Here is a 15,722-nt window from a genome sequence, read left to right as displayed (position 1 = left end):
CTTCCGAAGTGACCGGTTTGATGAGGGCCCTGTACGACTGAGTCACTGGCAGTCAGACGGTGTGGAGGCCAGCATCCTCGTGGAGCTGGCCAAGCGGGCCTCGGGACCCATCTGCCTGCTGCTGGCCTGCCTGCTGTCACTCGTCTCAGCTGTCAGTACCTGCTGGTAGGTGCCCCTGGGGCCAGGGTAGGAAAGAGTCAGGCTCCTGAGTCCTAGGTTCACCCCTCAGTGTGTAGGGGGGCATGGAGACCCAGACAGGCCCTTCTGAGACTTATGGCTGTCTTCCCTTACCCTACCTCTCCCAGGTTTCCTCCCTTGGTATCTCAGAGGATGTTCTGGTGGTGGCTGCTGTTCTGGTGCCCCTCGCTCCTGGGGAAGAGCCAGATTTCCTGGCAGTGTCAGAAGTTGTGTGGGACCCACCATGTAGGGGTACTGTGTCAACCTCAGACAGCTCCAGCCCCTGAGAGGGAGATGAGACAATGGACAGACCGAGTTGTTGTCACCTGAGGGGCAGTGTTCACCCTGCCTGGGAGTTGTCTGTTCTCCTGAACACACGCAGGCCTGCCCGCTTCCCTGGCCCCGACACCCGCAGGAGAAGCAGCCCCGGAGGCCTTGGGAGTGTATCCAGTCACTGACAGCCATGGGTGTGGGCTGGTACTCCCCAGCCTCAGCCACTCTCTAAAATCACCTGGAACACTCCTGGCTGTGGGCCCAGTCAAAAGATTTGCAGAAACCCCTGAAGGCCCTGGGGAATGCTGGGGCAGCACCAGAGTGTTCTGGCTACTTAACCACAGGGCCTGGGGCTGAGCTACAGGGGCCCTTTTCTCTGTGAGAAGCAGTCTCGCTGGTGGAGAGCAGCTGTGCTGCACCCTCAGGCACCCCTTCTCCTTAGGTCCAGGGGTTCAGGTTGTCTGGATTGGGGACTGACCCTGCATAACTAGGGGTTCCAGGAGCACTTGGGTCTGTCCTGGCAGAGAGCCCTTGGCAGCTGTGTATAGACAACGCCTTGGGTTGTGGGGGCTGCCAAGGGTGAGATTTTGGAACTTCATGACTCTCTTGGAAAGAAGTATATGAAAATGTGTCTGGGCCTAGGTGCAGTTTTGGGGAGAGAAGGTTCTTAGCATTTATCAGCTTTCAAAGTACCCAAGAAAGGTTGCTCATATGCCCCAAATATGGATTAGCCCATCCATCAGGTGTTCATCATTGACTGGTGGTGGTTACAGTACAGGGATGTTCACATGAGGCATGGCTGTCACTGTGCAGTAGCGAAGGCCCCTCCCCGCCCTCACCCCAGGGCAGGCCCAGGGATATTGTTGAGGCCCAGGCTGCCCAGGGCTGGTCTGAGCCTTGGGGAGACCGGTTTTTTGGTAGGGGTCTCTGTGCAGCTGTGTGAGGCCACATTCTACTTGATTGGAGTTGAGGAGGGAGGAGTGTATGCTGAGTGCATTTCATTTTTGGAATTGGTTTAAAGCCACTTGGTTGGCGATAAAGCCTTTAAACTAGAGGTCTCCAACCTTTTTAGCACCAGGGATCGGTGCTCCTATGAGAATCTAATGGCTGATGATCTGAGGTGGATCCGAGGCGGTGATGCTAGTGCTGGGGAGCAGCAGCAAATACTGATGAAGCTTCGCTCACTCTCTCCCTTAGCCTGCTGCTTACCTCTTGCTGTGAGGCCTTGTTCCTAACAGGCCACTGACCAGTACCGGACCAGAGGTTGGGGACCCCTGCTTTAAACCTTTCAAGCCTGAGACCTCTTGAGGTCACTTCCTGAGAGTCCAAGTGCTCACTAGTTGGTGGCTCTGCACTTTGCACAGGCCTTTTCTTTTTCTTGCCAACAGCAAGGCCATGCATGAGTGGAAAGGGGCTCTGGGCACACCTGAGTTGTGTTTTGTCACTTTCTTCACCTTTGCTTTCAAGCATCAATGTTTGAACGTCTGTGGAAGTATCTCAGTGCTTCCTCCGCCTGGTGAGAAATCAGTCTTATTGGACAGCCAGGGCAGCCAGGGAAGCCCAGAGAACCTTGACAAGGGTCACCAATCCAGCAGGGCAAGGCTCTGGGTGGTGAGACAGTGTGTTCTCTCTACTCCTAAGGTGCAGGTTTACCCTGAGGTTAGCGCTTTGTGAGACAGTCAGGCTTCCAGTTAATGGTTATGAATGTACCATGGGCCCTGCTGAGCTGCCTGTCTGGGTCCCCCTCCCTGTGTTCTTGCCGGGCTGAGTTCAGAAGTGTTTGGGGCAACAGGGCCTTGGACTGAGCCTGGCCTGGCACTTCTTATCTGCACAGTGAAGAATGTTGGCAACACCGAGGTGGCCTTCACTCCCTGACTGGCAGGAGAGTCCTACGAAGAGCTGAAGGCCCATCCTTCTCTGCTCCTTTGCAGGGTATTCAAGCTGTGGCCATTGTCCTTCATCTGGAGCAAGCTCTCCACATGTGAGCAGCTGAATCATCGGCTAGAGCAGCTCAAGCTCATCTTTAGCCCCCAGAAGGCTGAGAACCCCTCTCAGCTGATGAGGTACGGGGTCTGCCCTGGGTCTCCTCTGCAGCAGCCAGATACCCTACAGGCCCAGTTTCTTCCCCATCCCCATCTCTGCACCAAATCCATATGTGCTGACCCTTTCTGGCCAGGCCACCCTCACCACCCACTCCCGTTGGAACCCTCCACCCTCACCACCCACTCCCGTTGGAACCCTCCTTTTAGGAAGGCCAACATCCTTGTCTCCGTGCTCCTCGATGTGGCCCTCGGCCTTACGCTGTTGTCCTGGCTCCATGGGAAAGACCGCATTGGGCAGCTGGCCGATGCCCTCGTCCCTGTGGCTGACGTGAGTTGGTTGGGATGGAGCCAGGTGTGGATTCTGGCACCCGTTTCTGGGAGTTGGGGTGGGGCCCTGCCTGGGGGTAGCAGAGGCCCTCCAGCTGGCCAGAGCAGTTCTCATCACTGACCCTAGACTATTCCCCTGGGAGCTACTATGTCTCACAGGGGCTACAGATACTTGGTCCTGCCAGGTGCCCACCCTCTCACACTGGGTCACATTGAGGCACCTGGCCTCCACCTTTCCTTCCTAAAGGTGGCTGTGTCTGGGGGCCACCTTGTGGTAGAGGCTTTTACGGGGAGCGTACCTCCCTCTGCCAGGCCCAGTGTCATGGGGTCCTTGTTGCCTCCCCCAGTGAGCGACTGTTTCTGCTCTCTTGGCTCTTTGGAGTAGCTGTCTTTTGGCTTAGGTCCTCTGCATGGTCAGCATCATGGAAACCTTCCATGTGTCCAGGGCTGTCTGTGTGCAGTTGAGTTCTGGCCTCCTAGTTTGCTGGTCATGTTGTTCTGTGGTTCCTGTGCTGAGAGAGGCACCAACTCATCTTCTGTGCAAACAGACTTGCCCTGCATGTCTAGGCAACATTTCCAGGGCCTGGGTGCCACTCCCCCTTCTCCCCACCACGGTTGTCCTTCCAGTGTCCACTTGCTGCATTTCCATGCTGGCTACAAGCCTCAGCTTCTCTGCCTCCCTTCCTCAGAGCCAAAGGCTTTGTCACTTCTGTTGGGAGCTTGTTTTCCTACTTAGGGCAGTCCCTCTGGCCCCTAGTGCTACTCCTAGGCCTCTCAGGGGCCTCCTGTGGTCAAGCAGCTGAGACCTGACTGGGTGGCTCCTATGGGCTCAGCCTCTGCTGGTCATCATCAGCATCCAGCCTTGGGTGTTTACTGGGCCTGCTTGTGCCTGGGCCAGACCCTGTGGGCAGGAGTCCTCACAGGCCCAGAGTCCCCATGGCTTCTTGGGGTGGCCTGGCCAAGAGGAAGGAGGAAGGAGAAAGGAGGACCTGGAGGTTAGAAGGGGGCTTGGCTACCTCACCTGCTCATCTATTGCTTCATCCTACACCTCCCTTCTGCAAAACTGCTCAGAAGTATAAATATTTAATTTAAAAATGAAAGCCTCTTCCTGCCGCCAAGCTTTTATCCTTTAAATTTTAAATAAGCTCTATTTATAAAGAACGTTCCTCCTCCTCACTGCTCCTGACATGGCTGAAGCCTTCACACAGGGTTGGGAGATGCAGGCAAGGCGGCAGGAGAAGGGGGTGATGTCAGACCTCTGACTGTGGGGCAGGGATGTTACTCCTGTGGCCTCAGCATTGGTAATGAGGCAGAGGGTCCTCAGGGCCTGCCTACTGGGGCCAGCACAGCCCCCAGACCTTGGCTTTCCTCCACGGGCAACCAGGACGCTGGTCAGCTTCTGGGGAAGCTGTGAGTGTCCCTGTGACATCCCTGGCTCTCACTCAGCATTGATCTTGACTCTGAGTCTCCATCTGTCCTTTTCTCTAGGGGACCTACCAGCCCTCCCACCTGCTACCTGGGCCCCTGACAGGCTTCACACTATCACGTTCACCTGAGGTCACCCACTCAGGGAAGGCCTAGGCCTCTGCTATTGCAGGTGGTGGGGTGGGTCCTTGGCAGAGGAAGACTGGGTAAGCCCATGGGCTCCCCTTGCAGGATTCATGGTGAGCCTGGGTCTGTCCCACATTCTGGTGCCTGGGGCCAAGGGCTTCTGTGGGTCCAGCAGCTAGAATGGTGAGATGGAGGAAAAGACACCTCATTTGAAGGTTGACACCCATCATGGGCCATGCGTCCAGTGGGCCAGGGGCAGACTATCAATCTTGTAGGTCATGCCTATCAGCCCCGCATTCCAGAACATTTATGAAGAGGGGTTTTATGGCCAGACAAGTGTGTTAAACCTTATGTGCCTGTCATCGTAGGAGATGGCAGTCCAGACACTTGGAGAAGGGAACTTAGTTCACCTTTGCCCTGTGCAGATTGGCTGGCCAGGGTGGGGCCCAGTTTATAGACAACACGTCCCTCTGTGTTCTCACAGCGTGTGGCAGAGGAGCTCCAGCATCTGCTGCAGTGGCTGATGGGTGCACCTGCTGGGCTCAAGATGAACCGGGCACTGGACCAGGTGCTAGGCCGCTTCTTCCTGTACCACATCCACCTGTGGATCAGTGAGTGCTGGCAGGCGGGCAGGCCTAGGGGCTTCACCTGGCTCAGTGACCCCTGACTTGGCTTCTGAAGCCTAAAGTCCCAGGGACACAGGCCCTGGCCAAGAGGGCACTGGGGCCCAGACCTGGTGCTCTTCTCTTGGTCCCTGCTTCCTGCCTTCTCCCCATCCTGGGTATGTGGAATCCTTCTATGCTGGATTGATTGCTCTGACAAGGGATAGCCAGTGGCATAGTCTGTCACACATAATTTCCTGGAGCCTCAGGTACCAACCACAGTAAGGACTTGGCAAGGACCAGGATCTTCTTGGGCAGCCCCTCAGAGTCAACCCCTATCCTCCCAGGCTATATCCATCTTATGTCACCCTTCATTGAGCGAATCCTATGGCATGTGGGCCTCTCAGCCTGCCTGGGCCTGACGATCGCCCTCTCCATCTTGTCGGACATCATCGCCCTCCTCACTTTCCACATCTACTGCTTCTATGTCTATGGAGCCAGGTGGGTATGTGCTTCCTGCCCCTGTAGGCTGGCCTAGTGCAGCCCTCTACATATTGGGTGCCACAGACAGGCTCCTGGGGCTGGGCAGATACAGGTTTGGCTTGGCTCCCAGGCCTGCCCCTGATTGCACCCATGTCTGCAGGCTGTACTGCCTGAAGATCTATGGCTTATCTTCACTCTGGCGCCTGTTCCGGGGAAAGAAGTGGAATGTTCTGCGCCAGCGGGTGGACTCTTGCTCCTATGACCTGGACCAGGTACTGGGCAGGACTGCACGGAGCGGGCACCCTGGCTCCAACTAATTAGCATGATCTACAGGTGACCACTCCCAGATCCAGTCCAACTGGCCCCTCTGAATGGGCTTGGCCATGGAGCTGCTTTGGTACCACATGGGGGCAGCTGTACTCCTGTCCTGTAGGTCACCTGCCACAGGGTAGACATCAACCCTGGGAAATGTGGGGAGTCTGCAAGGGGCAGGGTATATGTGGGGCTTTTAGACAGTGCAGAACCCTGCCCTAGGTGGGCAAGAGACCCTGCTCTCAGGAGGCTGCTGGGCCCCAGGGAGTCACTGGACCGTGGGCACTAGAGGTGACCTGTGCAGTGGACCTGGAATAGACTTTGACAGTGGGCCTTGGAGGTGACCCAGACAGCGGCCTTGGCTCTGGCTCATCCTACTAGTTCATACCTGACACACAGACCCTGAGTGCTATCCTTCAGGGCATTTTTTTTCTGCCTAATTTTCACAACCCTTCTGTCTTTAGTGTGTGTGGTTATATACCCTATTGGCTGGTCCTCTGTCCCCTGATCCTGTCTGCTATGTGTCACCAAATCTGGAGGGCACACAGTCATAGCTCTCCCAGTACTGGAAAGAGCTATCGAGAGTGAGCTTTCCCAGGTTGTCTCAGGAAGCAAGTGTCCCACCAGCAGGCATCCCATTTCTGCTTAGTTATAGGTGGGAATGGGCAGCAGGGGTGTGGCCAGTGCTGGTGGCTGTCATTGACTTGGGGTTCCAGTTGATGCTGATGTTGGTATCCCTTCTCCTGGCAGCTGTTCATCGGAACTTTGCTCTTCACTGTCCTCATCTTCCTGCTGCCTACCACGGCCCTGTACTACCTGGTGTTCACCCTGGTAAGCCATGGGGGGCTCTGGGTGTGGCACCTGCCCAAGGGGCTTTGCCCACAGTACTTAGAATGGTCACTGCCAGCTCTGCCTGCCAGCCTGCCATTCATGGGCAGGCTATCATCCACTGCTGTAAGCCATGTGGTGTATGGCTTTTCTAGACTCTCTGGGCAGTGTGTTGGGCGTAGGAGTGGGTAGGGTCCTACCCTGGGGGGATACCACCCACTGCTCTGGGACATAGTTGAGCACAGGGAGGACAAGACCCATGGTGGGTGGGTCACAGTGGTGTTCTCCCCTTAGTTCCTAAAATGGGTGGTTCGGACAGCAGGAAGGGAACAGCACCTAGGTGGCTTCCGCCGAGGGGCCAGTAGCTCATTTTCCTGGGTTGGAACACCATCTCCTCTGACCTGTTGGGAAGGCTGACCCTCTTACCTACTGCTTCCATGCCTTCTCATGCTTGGGCTCAGGTTCAGCATGGGATTCATGATCTCCCAAGGCTCTTGAGGCCCTGGTCACCCTACATTGTGACCCAGGACCTGTTGGGCTGCTTTGCTATGGGCATGCCTGTGTGGCTATGGCCACGATCCCAGCTCAGAGGCCCTGAGCACCATCTGTGCTGCAGCTCCGGCTCCTGGTAGTCACTGTACAGGGCCTGATCCATCTGCTCGTGGACCTCATCAACTCCCTGCCACTATATGCACTTGGCCTCCGGCTCTGTCGGCCCTACAGGCTTGCAGGTAGGTCTGTGTACTGGGTGTAGGGGATTGTATGCCTGTGGGCCCTGCAGAAACACCAATTGCACCATGTGTGCCTCCTGCCTAGAAGTGGTGGTGTATGTGAGGTGGGTGGGCAGGGAGGACAGAGACCCTTGGTCCTAGGGCATCTTCTGGACCAGCTGCCTGCAGTGAGCAGGTGGGAGAAGGCTCAGGTAGTGCTCAGGTTCATAGACCAGAGAAGTGGCCCTTCCTTTTTTTCACCCTTTTCTGCGACAGTGTGAACAGCTTCCCTGAGATCCATAGTGGTGTAGGTGGTATCTGAATGTGGCTCAGAGAAGATGTGTCCCCATGTAGTTGTGTGGGGCTATGTGTGCCTGCTGGTACCTCTCAACCTTGGAGGGTCAGGCCAGGATAGAGTACACTGGACTGACCAGATCCATGTGACAAGAGTGCCCTCTTGCCCCATTCCCAGCAGACCACTACCTGCTGGGACAACACCCCCCATCCCCTCTGCAGGTGGCTGTCCATTTGCATGCTAGCTAGCATGCCCCTACATGCTCCTGAGAGAAGGCTACCCCCACTGCAGAACTTGGGAGGCCAGCTCAACTGATCACAAGCTTGTGGATTGGTGCAGGGACTTGGAACATATCAGGGAGCTCAGGGAGTTCCAGTATAGCACCTATCCAGCAGCTGTTCAGATGGCCCCCAAAATGACCACAATGCCCAGGAGGCCCTGTACCCACCCAGTTTGCAGCTGGACAGCTTCCAGCCAGCTCAGAGCCAGAGGACATGAATATGGGTGTTCCACAGGCTTTGGACCTAAAGGCTGCTTGCTGGATGCCCTCAAACCCTCTTTCCAAACCACTTTCACCACAGGTGACCGGGCCAGGGACCCATCTATTGTGCTGCCTATGCTCATTCAGCCCTGAGCCTCCACCCACACCTCAGAATGCCAGGATAAGGCAGGTGGAGAGCTGAGATGCAGTACCCTCCTCCCCCAGACCCTGGCTTGTGGCCAGAGCAGAGTTGTTTCAACTTTACATGAAAGGCCACAGATGCCTCTGCCTCCTCTCTTCTTCCCTGAGTTTGCCTTGGGCCTCTTCATCAAAAGATAATTAGCTCCTGTTTCTCTTTTCAAAAAACCTTCCACCCGGGAATCCACAGGCTTGGGGGTCCAAACTGCCAGCCAGGGGCATGGTGGGTCCCAGTGGGTCACAGAAATTGGAAGACATTTAGGACAGCCGCCACCCAGCAAGTGCCCGTTGGCTCTATGGGGAAACCCATATCTCATCAGAAAGCAGCATAGGCTGTGCCCGCCACCCAGCTGCTGTTCCCTGTTGGCCAGACACTTGTTTTTTCTTTTCAGTGGAGTTGTGCAGGCGGCTTTGACAGCGGCCCAGCAACCTACTCAGAGAGGCAGATAGGAAGGATGGGAGGAGCAAAAGAGCCCAGGCAGCCCTCTGAGTGCTGCCCAGAGAGGAAGGGGCCTTCACTGCCAGAGCCCCTCTATGCACACCTGCCTCTGCTGACACAAAGAGCAGGAGAACTGATAGGGGCTGTCTGATGGGCCCCGAGAGCCCTGTTGGGGTACCGTCCTCCCTCACGGTTACCTTGTTCTCCTTACAGCCGGTGTGAAGTTCCGAGTCTTGGAGCATGAGGCTGGCAGGCCCCTCCGCCTCCTGATGCAGGTGAGGCCTTTGCGAACACGTCACACCACTGCCCTTGGATGGACCCCATGCCCTCTATGATGCTGCCTGTGTTCCAGGGCAGCTGGGGTCAGGGTCCTCTGTGCTGTCCTAGGTGTGAGGCATCGTAGACCCTGGGTAAGATGAAGGCAGGAGAGCCCAGCAGAGTTGAGGGGCAGGGCCCAAGGAGAGAGACTGTCATTCCCAAGGCCTCTGGGCACCAACCTTCTGCCTGGAAACTTCCCCAGCAGAGCCCATGGATGGGATCCCCTGCACAGTGTCAGATGCCTTTGGCTGCTTTGGCCCTGCATCCCTGTCACCTTCCCTCAGCCCCACGAGCTCTTGTTCTAGGCAGAATGACACGGATTTGATGAAGGCATTGGAACACACACGTGTTTTCTCTTGGGCTCCTTTATCTGAAATAGTCTTGGGGGCCCCCAGCCTGCAGGAGGGATCAGCCTACTTGACGGGTGACCCATTGGGTGACTCACTGGGCGCCAGTGTCAGGTCCAGGCAGGTGGGATTGGCCTGATAGTCACTGGGAGAGGTCAGATGCTAAGGCAGTCAGGACGCTGTGTGGTTGTCTCGATGTGCAGTATGTTCTGAGTCCCACCTGAGGAGGCTCCTGGGAGCTGCCTAAGTCCTGGAGTACAGGAGTCTGCACTTTGCGAGCCCAGCCACCTCTCTTCCCTGCAGCCTGCCCAGAGTAGAGCATTCCCACCAGAGTCGCTCATCTACCCTGTGGACCACAGGCAAGAGCACATCTGGCATGGAGCTGGCCCTACTCCACAATTGTCCAGACCAGGGACCCCCCCTAACCCTCCATGAGGGCTTGCCAGGCCCGGAAAGCTCAACCACTCCCCTTGTGCTTCCAGATAAACCCCCTGCCATATGGTCGTGTGGTGCACACCTACCGCCTCCCCAGCTGTGGCTGCCACCCCAAGCACTCCTGGGGCTCCTTATGTCGCAAGTTATTCTTCGGGGAGCTCATCTACCCTTGGAGGCAGAGAGGGGACAAGCAAGACTGAAGAACCAAGGCTACCAGCCTGCCCAGCACCACTACATGACCAAGGTCAGCCCTCCACTTTGCCATGGTGGCACTGACTGTTGGGCAGTATGTGGCCCTATTCTCTGCCTTCCTTGCCCCCAGTTGTTGAAGACCTCCGCAGGCCCTGTCAGGGCCTGCTTGTCACATCTCCAGACTCTGAGGTTGAAGTTAAGGTCGGGGGGTGGTGAGCAGGAGAATGTAGGGGTAGCCAGCCAGGTCAGCCAACTTGTGTTCCATCATGAACACCGTTTGCCTCAGGACCTACCTTTGATCTGCTGTGATGGCACTGTTAGCCTAAAACCTGCCTGCCCTCTTCAAACCCAGATCCCGCCCGGGAGGGGTTTGCAGAGCCCCACCTCTGCCCAGTGGGGTGAGCTGGCAGGTCTCCCTGGCTGTTCCACAGAGACCTCACCCTGTCATGGGGTGGGGGGACCCCTCCCAGGTTGCACTCAACAGTCCTTGAGACTCTGATCCCCAGGCATCTCCTTCCTTGGGGGTTTTTCTACAGATGAATTCCTGGGTCCCTGACACCTCCCAGCTGCCTCAGTGGAGCAGTGGCCAACCAATCTGGGGGATCCAAGCAGTCGCTGAACACTAGCCCACACCAGCAGCTCCAATGAGCCAGGGCCCTTCAGGAAGCTGGATGGCCGTGCCTCACACACTGAACTGCACAGGATTACTTGTGATGCTTCCTGGGGAGATTGCTTTGCAGGAGGAGCCACCCACAGGTCTTTGGGGGACCCTGTGTGAAGCCAGACTACATGGGGTGCCCGGCTCTGCCTTGCTATAAGCTTAGTGCCACCTGCCCAGCTGCCCAGTTCCTGCCCTGCACCTGCCCTGTGCCCCTGCAGCAATAGACCCCTTGGACAAATCTTCCACCTTCCCTCACTGGCTTCTTGTGGAAGCAGGCTGCTCCTGGGCAGATGCTTTTATGGCCCCAGGGAGTGGTCCTGGCTCTCAGGTTACATCTGCCTGCTGGCTGGCCGCAGAGTCTATGTGGGTGTGAGCCCTGGAATCCCCAGTGGGAGGAAGCCTGAAGATGTGACGGTATCACATGCAGTTTGTCATCTTGGAATTGGAAACTGTCCTATAGGCAGTGGGGGGAAGTGCTCTCTGTTCATCGTGTGCTCTCGGGACTATCTGCTTCTCCTGCCCACACTCCTTGGCTGCCAGCCACAGTAGGGGACCCCTGGGGAAGTCTCCACCAGCTCAGTGTCCGGTGGGACTAGTCCTGGCTCTGCCTTTCTCTGCTGTGACATTAAAGCCTCGCATGTGTTTGAGTGGGCCACTCTACCTTCCCATTGCCCCGTGTACAGTGGGTCTGGGGTGGGGCGGGGGAGCTCCTCCTGGGGTGATGGGACAGCTGGCCCTCACTGTGTTCTGAGATGACTACCTCATCTTTTCCGGTGACGCCAACATGAGGAGAATTGGGAGCCCTGTCTCATGGAGCAGGCCTCTCTGCAGGTCTGGTGGGTAGGTGTGTAGGCCCTGGCCCTTTGAAGATATTCTGGAGTGGGCCGGTGGAGCCAGGGCCACTTGCTCTTGGGTTTCGGCCTTGCCCTTGCATGGGGTCTCCCAGGGCTAGAGTGCAGGCCTTCCGGCAGGCGAGGATTGAGCCACTCCTGGCTCTGATGAATATGTCATCACCTGACACTCAAAGACTCTATGCATGGTAGGGTACTCCTGACTGTCTTACAGCCTCCAGGGACCCTCAGGTAGCCTCTTCTGCACCTGCTGTGTAGAAGAGGGGCTGGAGCCCAGGGAAGTCATTCAGCAACTCTCAGGCCTGCACCTTCACCTCCCAGAGGGCCCTGCATAGGTCTTGGTGGGCAAGGACTGCACCCCTAGCACCTTATGAGTACAGCCTCCACCACTTGCATTTCTGGAATTCAGTGAATTCTCTTCCTACCTTCTGTGGCCAACCTGCTCATCCTTTGCCCACTTTTGCCCCTGGTTCATGCCGGACATACATAAGGTTTCTGGCTTTGTCCACCTGTGGGACTTTAATGGGGCCTTTCCTTGGCACCAGGCCTGGACCAAGGCATCTAGAGTAACTGAAATCTTTATGGGTGCTCCCACAGAACCTGGGCACAGAGCTTTGGGGCCAAGGTCTGTTTGCCCCATTGGTTGAACCCCAGACACTTAAAAAGGAGGGCTTGGAGTACAGCATAGAGGGCAGTGGGTCTCCTGGAGGTGAAGGGCAAAGATATCCCAGACCTCTCCCTTTGTCCCCCAACTCCCCACCTGGACAGAGACTGAGTCTGGAGTCCTAGCCCCATCCTGTCCAGAGCCTGTGGGTGTGGGAGCTGCAGAGGAAACACTTCTCGGACTTACTTAACCACCCAACACGCAGGCTGCTCAGCAGGGCAGACCCAGGACTTAAAAGCAGAGGGCCATGTGGGCTGCTTCGTCCTTGGCCTGAGGCCCCTCAGTGGCTGGGATGCTGTCCTGTCCTTTCCTCAGTCCCCCAGGACTCCAGGACATCCTTGTACAAGGGCATACCACTACTTGGGAAGCCAGCTACTCTGTCCACAAGTCCTCCTGGATACCAAGAAGTGGTACCTCTCTAGCTATTCTCCCTTAACTGGGCCCTGCTGCCTCAGACCCTGTGGGTTCCTGTGGTGCCTTTCTGCTCTGAGGCTGGGGATCTGAGATGCAGGATCCCAGCAGAGGACCAAGTCTCTGACAGGAGGTCGCTGAGACCTGCTCCCAGGATCACACCCCGTGGACAGGCTCCTAACCTACAAAGCAGGGATGGATGCTCCACATGCTGTGCTGGGAAAGCTCAGTCAGAAAGTGCATTGCTTTGTCCTGGGCATTGGAGAACAGGCCTACAGCTGCTGGAGCTCCTTCAGGGGAGGTCCTGAGAGGTAAGAGGGCACTTTTGATTTAAATTCTCTGGAAAGGAGATGATAATAGCTTATCACCAACCATTCCTTCCAGGTAGCCTCAGAAATTGAGAAGGAAATATTAACTTCATGGTGCTTCCAGTTCTTGGAGAGGGGCCTGGGTGACTTCAGAGTAAAGAATGGGCAGGGCCAAGGCAGAGGTAGGCTTAAGGCTGGGCACAGTGATCCCTGCCTTGATGACCCCAAGGGCCCTCCCCAACCTGCCAGGTGGAGGTTCAGGGGTGGGCAAGCACCAGCTACTGGCTCCCCCTGTGCTGCATCAGTCCCTGGTGCCTCTGGGGACTTAGTCCTCTGCCCCCGGCCAACTGAGGGCCAACAAGACTGCCTATTGGCTGTTTTGGTAAACATGTGTTGTGAGTGGATGTGCCTTTTCTGTAAACATCAGAAGCCATGTCTGCTTGGAACCCAGCTTCCAAGGAACAGCCACTCCCTGGGAGGGAAGACATGGCCTAAGGAAATGCACAAGCAGGTCCTTCGGGGTTCCTGGTGGCTCTGTCCCTCCCTGGCTAGGCTCTGCTCCCCCAGCATCATAGCTTCCTGCTTCCCCAGAGGGCCAGGAGGACACCTGGCAGGAGACTCATTGAAGGCCCAGGCACTCACCAGGTGCTGCCCACCCAACAGAGGGTCCTGCTCCTTAGGAAGCCTCTCCAGGCACCATGCCAGAATGAAAAGGCAGTCCAAGTTACTCACTGCTCAGTAAAGGCTGTCTGCAGCTTTGGGGTGGGGGTCACTTGGCATGGGGCTGCCCATGCAGCAGTCTGCTATCTGTGAAGACCACCTATTGTTGGAAGGTACGGTACAGATGCAGTGACCTTTTGGGAGGAAAGTTCTTGCTGCTTGTTCCTCCCCAGTTGGATGGACCTGTTAGCCGGCTGTACTCGGAGCAGCACACTGGGGTGTGACTGCTATGATAACGGCTTGTTCCCTCTGCACAGATCTACTTTTTAGGAAGATCTAGTTCTCATGTAGTTTCTCCCTAGTGTGCACCACTCTGCACCTGGTCTAATAAGGGCTGTATTTGGCTCTGTTTTGACAATTCTTTTGACTTATTTTTTTTAACAGCTTTATTGAGGGCATATTTTACATATTATAAAGTTCACCCATTTCAAGTGCACAATTGAATGATTTTTAGTAACTTTACCAAGTAGTATAACCATCACCAGTTTTAGAACCATTTTTATCACCCCTTAAGCAGTCACTCACCATTTCCCCTTACCCCAGGCCCTGGCAACCACTAATCTACTTTCTGTCTATGGATTTGCCTATTCTGGGCATTTCATATAAATGGAATGTAACATTTATCAGTACTTTATTCCTTTTTATGGATGACTATAGACACCGTGTGGATATACCACATTTTGTTTATCCATTGATCTATCAGTGAATGTTTCGGTTGTTACCACTTTATGGCAATTGTGAATAATGCTGCTGTGAACATTCATGTATAAGTTTTTGTGTGGATGTTATGTTTTCATTTCTCTAGCAGTGGAATTGCTGCATTGTGTGGTAATTTTATGCTTAACTTTTTGAGTTACTTATAAGTTACATGTCATATGTGAATATATTCTCATAAAAAATGTCATCAATGAAGAGAAAGTCACTCTTGATCCTCAATCCTATAGGAAACAATGCTGTCCCTTTGGTGAGCATCTTTCCAGATCTTTTCCTACATGAGCATTCTGTTTCTCTTTATGTAAATCCAGAATGAAATGATTTGTTAGTTTTTTTAATCATAAATATTGAAATTACACAGGACATACTGTACTGTCATTTTCTTTCTTTTTTCATATCAGTGCTGACTGCACCTTACCTTGCTCACCTGGTCGACATAACAGCTCCCTGTCAGGGGACTCTAGATAGTTTTCTGACTTTCATCATCACTACAACACTGCAGTGAAATTTTTTGAGTTCTGAGGACTTCTCCATGCTAAATCAAATGTGGAATTAGTGCCTGTCCAACCTCCCTGAGGGCTGTTCCTCACATCCTGTCCTGCATGCGATGCTGTCAATCTGATGGGTGAAAGGATATTATTTTAATTTCCATTTCACATCTTCACACGTGTTCAGAGGCTTTTCATTCTTCTTTGCCCTTTCAGAAAAATAACCTATCCATCCCGTAAACAACCCCAAAGTCACTAGTCAAGCCTCAGAGCCCCACGCCCTGACTCCGCGTCGTGGGCGCTTCTGAGTCCCACCTGACCTGATCCGGATTCCGCTAGGCATCTGCCGCGAGCACTTGGGGGCAGGGCCCTGTCACTCTGAGGCTCGCGCCTGTGCTGCGATCATCTCTGACGGCTGAAGAGTCACCCACTCGCGGAGCCGTCGAGGTTCTAGAATGTTAGGCCTTCGTAGCCCCGCGCTGTGACCTACGGCCATGCCCAGGACGAAGAGCACACGCCGCAGGCCGCACCTCTTGTCCACTCGCGTTACCTGCTCATAGCTGTGGCACCCACGACCTCGGGCCAGCCACCGCCCCCTCGGCCCCGCCCCTATTAGCAGAGGAAGTCCCGCCTCCCTGGGCTCCCCAGAGCCGATTTGCCATCTTCATTCTGCCACGCCCCCACGGCGAGGAGGGCGGCTTCCGAAAGCAGTTCGCCCGAGGGGCCACGGCGCAATCTCTGGGGTCTCTGTGGAAGCAGCCTGCCGCAGCTTACTAGAGGATTTAGTATCCCCAGACCCAGTCCTGTCATCTCCCCTGGGAACTGCCACCATCCTGCGAGAAGGGAGGCATTCACAAACAACCTGGAGTTCCAAACTCCTGATTGGTGAGTATGT

General features: G+C 55.3%; 2 protein-coding genes across 3 annotated transcripts in view; both read left to right on the top strand.

The window, feature by feature from the left end:
- The window catches only part of PIGQ (phosphatidylinositol glycan anchor biosynthesis class Q), an 18,791-nt gene extending 4,089 nt beyond the window's left edge, over positions 1-14,702 (top strand). For both annotated transcript variants that reach the window (XM_006914019.3, XM_015591175.2), the window contains 11 exons: positions 1-165; positions 2,382-2,513; positions 2,700-2,820; positions 4,855-4,981; positions 5,320-5,473; positions 5,616-5,727; positions 6,518-6,598; positions 7,212-7,326; positions 8,932-8,993; positions 9,866-10,062; positions 10,547-14,702. In XM_006914019.3, the coding sequence (XP_006914081.1) occupies positions 1-165; positions 2,382-2,513; positions 2,700-2,820; positions 4,855-4,981; positions 5,320-5,473; positions 5,616-5,727; positions 6,518-6,598; positions 7,212-7,326; positions 8,932-8,993; positions 9,866-10,018 (1,222 nt within the window). In that variant the 3' untranslated portion in view covers positions 10,019-10,062; positions 10,547-14,702. The remainder of the gene's footprint in view (positions 166-2,381; positions 2,514-2,699; positions 2,821-4,854; positions 4,982-5,319; positions 5,474-5,615; positions 5,728-6,517; positions 6,599-7,211; positions 7,327-8,931; positions 8,994-9,865; positions 10,063-10,546) is intronic.
- Positions 14,703-15,491: 789 nt separating this feature from the next.
- The window catches only part of RAB40C (RAB40C, member RAS oncogene family), a 26,446-nt gene continuing 26,215 nt past the window's right edge, over positions 15,492-15,722 (top strand). The window contains exon 1 of the mRNA XM_006914018.3: positions 15,492-15,712. The gene's annotated coding sequence lies outside the window, so the exon portion shown is untranslated. The remainder of the gene's footprint in view (positions 15,713-15,722) is intronic.

Source organism: Pteropus alecto, unplaced genomic scaffold (genome assembly GCF_000325575.1).
Source record: "Pteropus alecto unplaced genomic scaffold, ASM32557v1 scaffold44, whole genome shotgun sequence".
Lineage (NCBI taxonomy): Eukaryota > Metazoa > Chordata > Mammalia > Chiroptera > Pteropodidae > Pteropus > Pteropus alecto.
This window is presented reverse-complemented; position numbering and strand designations above follow the sequence as displayed.